We start from the raw sequence: 4,255 nt of genomic DNA on the forward strand, positions 1-4,255 counted from the left end.
ACATCAAGTTGGCTTTCTTTTCTGTACAATTACAATTCTGTTGTTTTTATTGTCAGTTTTTATTCATTTTCCATTCTTAGTAAACTTGAAAATGAAGCTTGCTGCTGCTGTCAAACAAAAGTCAAAGTATTACTGTAGTGGATTTGTTTCTTAACCATGACGCTGTGGTTTATCTGGTTTATTGTGAAATTCAATATGTGATGTATTCATTTCAAACTGATCACAGCACCTGGATGTTGAGAAACTAGATACTAAGAAAGCTGATGCAGAAACATCATATGCTGCCAATTGTGGTTAAAGTCAAGATGAGGTTGATGATAATCACACTTTGCATTAAACAACACCTCTATATAAAGGGTCTAGCTTACCATCACAAGAAGACACATTAACTGACTTGTTCCCACCATGAAGGCTCTGTACAAACTTCTGTTCCTTCTTGTTCTGACATGTCACGGACAAAATGGTATGATGCAAAAAAACAGGTATGTTCTTCTTCAGCCATTTAATGGAAAAATGATCTAATATTGTATTTTGCTCATTTCTGCAGGACATGGGAGTGAAATCATTAATGGGGAAAAAGTCTCAGAGAACTCGATGCTGTATATGGTCTCAGTGCAGAATGACTATGGTCATGTTTGTGGAGGATTTCTCATCAGTGAAGACTTTGTGGTCACTGCAGCGCACTGTGACAAAGAGTGAGTTACCTTTTGATCAAAGTAATAAGAAATCAGTGTAAAGCTATATGTTTATTAAACTTTCAATTCTCTTTGTTGTTGCATTTATGGAAAGTAATTAAGTATGTGTGCAATGGAAATTAAAATAGCGTAATAAAGCACTTTATTTGTCTAATTTCCATTTTGTGCAACAATAACTCTGCTACAGTTCAGAGGTACTGTTCCTACTACTCCACTACAGTATTTAACAGCTTTTTGCACATGCAGACTGCAGAAATTCAACATGAGTAAAGAATGTGTGTAGTGGTACTACAAAATACTTGCACAATTACTAAAGTTTCCTATGTTTCTTTACTTCCGTCTCATGTCAAGGGAACAGGTTTAATTCAATTTAATTCAGTTTTATTTGTATAGCGCCAATTCACAACAGAAGTTATCTCAAGGCGCATTTCAGTGTAAGGTTTAAGACCTTACAGAGTATAATTACACAAAAAATTATACAGAAAACCCAACAATCCCATTTGAGCAAGCTTTAGGCAACAGTGGAGAGGAAAGCTCCCTTTAGAGGGAGAAACTACACTTAAAAAATGTATTGTAACATCTTAACTTCTGTATGTCCCATTCAGAAACCCTACAAGTGTTGTTCTCGGCACCCACAATCTCAAAGAGGCTGGAAAAACAGCTATTAAACAGACGTACAAACCCGAGGCTTATCAGCAATTTTCAAAAGGTGATGACATCATGCTCCTCGAAGTAAGTATACTGTATATTCTATGGTAGTGTACTGTTGTTGTTCAGCAGCACTGTCACCTAACTACAGATGAAAATACACACATAAAAATATTACAGATATTCCAATATCAGCATTTTAACAATGATGAATAATGAAAGAATCACACTATGAAATTATACATTTTAAAAATAGATTTTGTTTGTGTCTCCAGTTGTCTATAAAAGTTGAACTGAACAACAGAGTACAAACAGTTAAACTTCCAGAATCTGGAATAAACATGAATGAAAACCAACAGTGCCTCGTAGCTGGATGGGGTAAAACTCATGATGGAGCTCTTAGCATTGAGGATGAGCTGAGAATGGTGGATGTGTCGGTCATTGACAAGGAATTCTGTAAGACGAAGTGGAAGGATCTTCCTCCCAATGTCATCTGTGCAGGTGGAAATGGTACAAAAAAAGGAGTCTGTCAGGTTTGTTTTTGTCCATTTATTCAAATTGTCAACACATTCTTAGTCTAGTAGTGATATAAGACTTTTAAATTAAAATAATGAAGAAACAAAATTATATTTCTGTCTCACAGGGAGATTCTGGTGGTCCTCTAGTGTGCAACGAGACAGCTGTTGGTGTTGTGTCTTTCAGCCAAAAACAGTGTAACTATGCAGAAGCCCCCAATGTCTACACTGATGTATCAAAATACCTTGACTGGATCAACAACGTTACCAAACGCCAAAAACATTATGAGTAAAGACCTTAACTTATTTTTTCCTTCAGCATGCATTCAATGGAGACATTGTTGTGTCTCCGACTGTTCTGCCAGAGTAAGCCCAAGTAAATATTTTTTGGTTTGTTTGTATATCAATTTCACCAGAAGACGCAATGAAACTATAACACATTTCGACCAGGAAAGACACAAATATATAAACATTTACTAATCGTCGTTACCAACATAGAAGCAACACTTATTAGACACAACTGTCAACATAGACTCGGTGATGAACTAATTAGTTTTTGGCAGTCATAGGTCAAAGGTCACACTTCAGTCATCTAGTTCTTGCAGCCCATAATGATAAGCATCCATACAACCAGTCACATCAGACATTCTTAATCCACCCCTCTCCAAAAATGGCCAAATGAAAGATGCCAAGTGAACACTTTGCTATAAAACTCAGCGTACTCTGAACCGAGTTTACCCTGTGATTTGCTGACTTTGAAGCCCACTGTTCAGTAATCCATTTGCGGCTGACATGGAAAGTGCAGCAGCCGACCAGTTTCCAGGTTTCCTCCCCGACATATTATCCCAACTCCGTGCCCAAGCTGCTCAAATGCTCTTAATGTTCGGCAGCACATATCTATGTTGATGACGATGAACAAAACACCACTCAGGACTCGACTCAGTGATAAACACCTTCACTTATTTGCTTCATGCCAGAGTATCCTGTCTGACACCCTGAGATAAAAGTCTGGTGCACTATCTCACAAAGGAAAAAGGCAAAGGCAAGTTTCACAAGTGTCGCTTTAAGTTATAACAAATGGCAGTTTCATGAGACAAAACAAATGTAAAAGCGTAACTGTGTGTACAGTTTTTCTAACAAACATCCCCTTGTACAGTGGCAAGAAAAACTTTGTGAACCTTATGGAATTTCATGCTTTTCTGCATTAATTGGTCATAAAATGTACTCCAATCTTCATCTAACTCACAACAATAGAAAAACACAGTCTGCTTAAAATAATACTACACAAACATTATATGTTTTCATGTTTTTATTGAACATAACATGTAAACATTTACAGTGCAGGGTGTGCAAAAGTATCTGAATTTTTGGACTTAATAACTGGTTGACCCTTCTTTGGCAACAATAACCTCAACCAAACGTTTCCTGTAGTTGCAGATCAGACCTGCACAATGATCCAAAGTAATTTTGGACCACTCCTCTTCACAAAACTGTTTCAGTGTAGCAATATTCTTGGAATGTTTGGTGTGAATGGCTCTCTTAATGTCATGCCACAGCATTTCAATCAGGTTGAGGTCAAGACTCTGACTGGGCCACTCCAGAAGTTGTATTTGTTTTGTTGAAGCTATTCTTTTGTTGAATTACTTGTATGCTTTGGATCATTGTCCTGTTGCATCACCCATCCTCTGTGGAGCTTCAGTTTCATCTATCCACAGAATATTTTGCCATTAGTGCTGTGGAACATCCAGGTGATCTTTTGCAAACTTCAAACATGCTGCAATATTTTTTGGGACAGCAATGGCTTCCTCCGTGGTGTCCTCCTATATACTCCATTCTTGTTTAATGTTTTCCTTATTGTAGGTGTGTCAACAAAAAGTCTTTAGCTGACACTCTTTGACACTTTCTTTCTTTCTTTACCTCATTCAGCATTCTGCGCTGTGCCCTTACAGTCATCTTTACAGGACGACCACGCCTAGGGAGAATTAGCAATAGTGCTGAACTCGTCCATTTGTAGACAGTCTGTCTTACCGTGGACACATGAACATCAAGGCTTTTGGAGATACTTTTATAAACCTTTCCAGCTTCATGCAAGTAAACAATTCTTGATCGTAGATCTTCTGAGAGCTCTTTTCTGCGAGGTATGGTTCACATCAGGCAGTGCTTCTTGAAACCAGTAAACCCAAAAATAGTGTGTGTTTTTAAAGGGCAGGACAGCTTTCAGCAACACATCCAATATAATCACACTGATTGGACTCAAGGCTGCCTCACTCCTGGCTCCAATTAGCTCCCTGCACTGTGAATGTTTACATGTTATGTTCAATAAAAACATGAAAACATATAAAGCTTGTGTAGTATTATTTTAAGCTGACTGTGTTTTTCTATTGTTAGTTAGATTAA

At 37.6% G+C, this 4,255-nt stretch overlaps 1 protein-coding gene across 2 annotated transcripts; it reads left to right on the forward strand.

The window, feature by feature from the left end:
• Positions 1 to 384: 384 nt before the first annotated feature.
• On the forward strand, positions 385 to 3,933 carry LOC113151996 (duodenase-1-like). 2 transcript variants are annotated; one of them, XM_026344882.1, is made up of 6 exons: positions 385 to 463; positions 548 to 695; positions 1,301 to 1,427; positions 1,619 to 1,876; positions 1,987 to 2,147; positions 3,785 to 3,933. In XM_026344882.1, the coding sequence occupies exons 1-6, from the start codon at positions 406 to 408 to the stop codon at positions 3,870 to 3,872; spliced, it is 840 nt and encodes a 279-aa protein (XP_026200667.1). In that variant the 5' UTR covers positions 385 to 405; the 3' UTR covers positions 3,873 to 3,933. The 2 variants fall into 2 exon arrangements, with proteins under 2 accessions (XP_026200667.1, XP_026200668.1); XM_026344883.1 differs by having other exon boundaries at positions 1,703 to 1,876.
• The last annotated feature ends 322 nt before the right edge of the window (positions 3,934 to 4,255 follow it).

This window comes from Anabas testudineus, chromosome 4 (genome assembly GCF_900324465.2).
Source record: "Anabas testudineus chromosome 4, fAnaTes1.2, whole genome shotgun sequence".
Taxonomy (NCBI): domain Eukaryota; kingdom Metazoa; phylum Chordata; class Actinopteri; order Anabantiformes; family Anabantidae; genus Anabas; species Anabas testudineus.

What these genes read in the sequence shown, in the direction of transcription:
- LOC113151996 (XM_026344882.1), top strand. Translation starts at nt 406, where the DNA reads ATGAAGGCTCTGTACAAACTTCTGTTCCTTCTTGTTCTGACATGTCAC. An exon ending in GCAGCGCACTGTGACAAAGA is followed by an intron (nt 696 to 1,300) that starts GTGAGTTACCTT and finishes TGTCCCATTCAG; the next exon opens with AAACCCTACAAGTGTTGTTC. An exon ending in AAACGCCAAAAACATTATGA is followed by an intron (nt 2,148 to 3,784) that starts GTAAAGACCTTA and finishes TACCTCATTCAG; the next exon opens with CATTCTGCGCTGTGCCCTTA.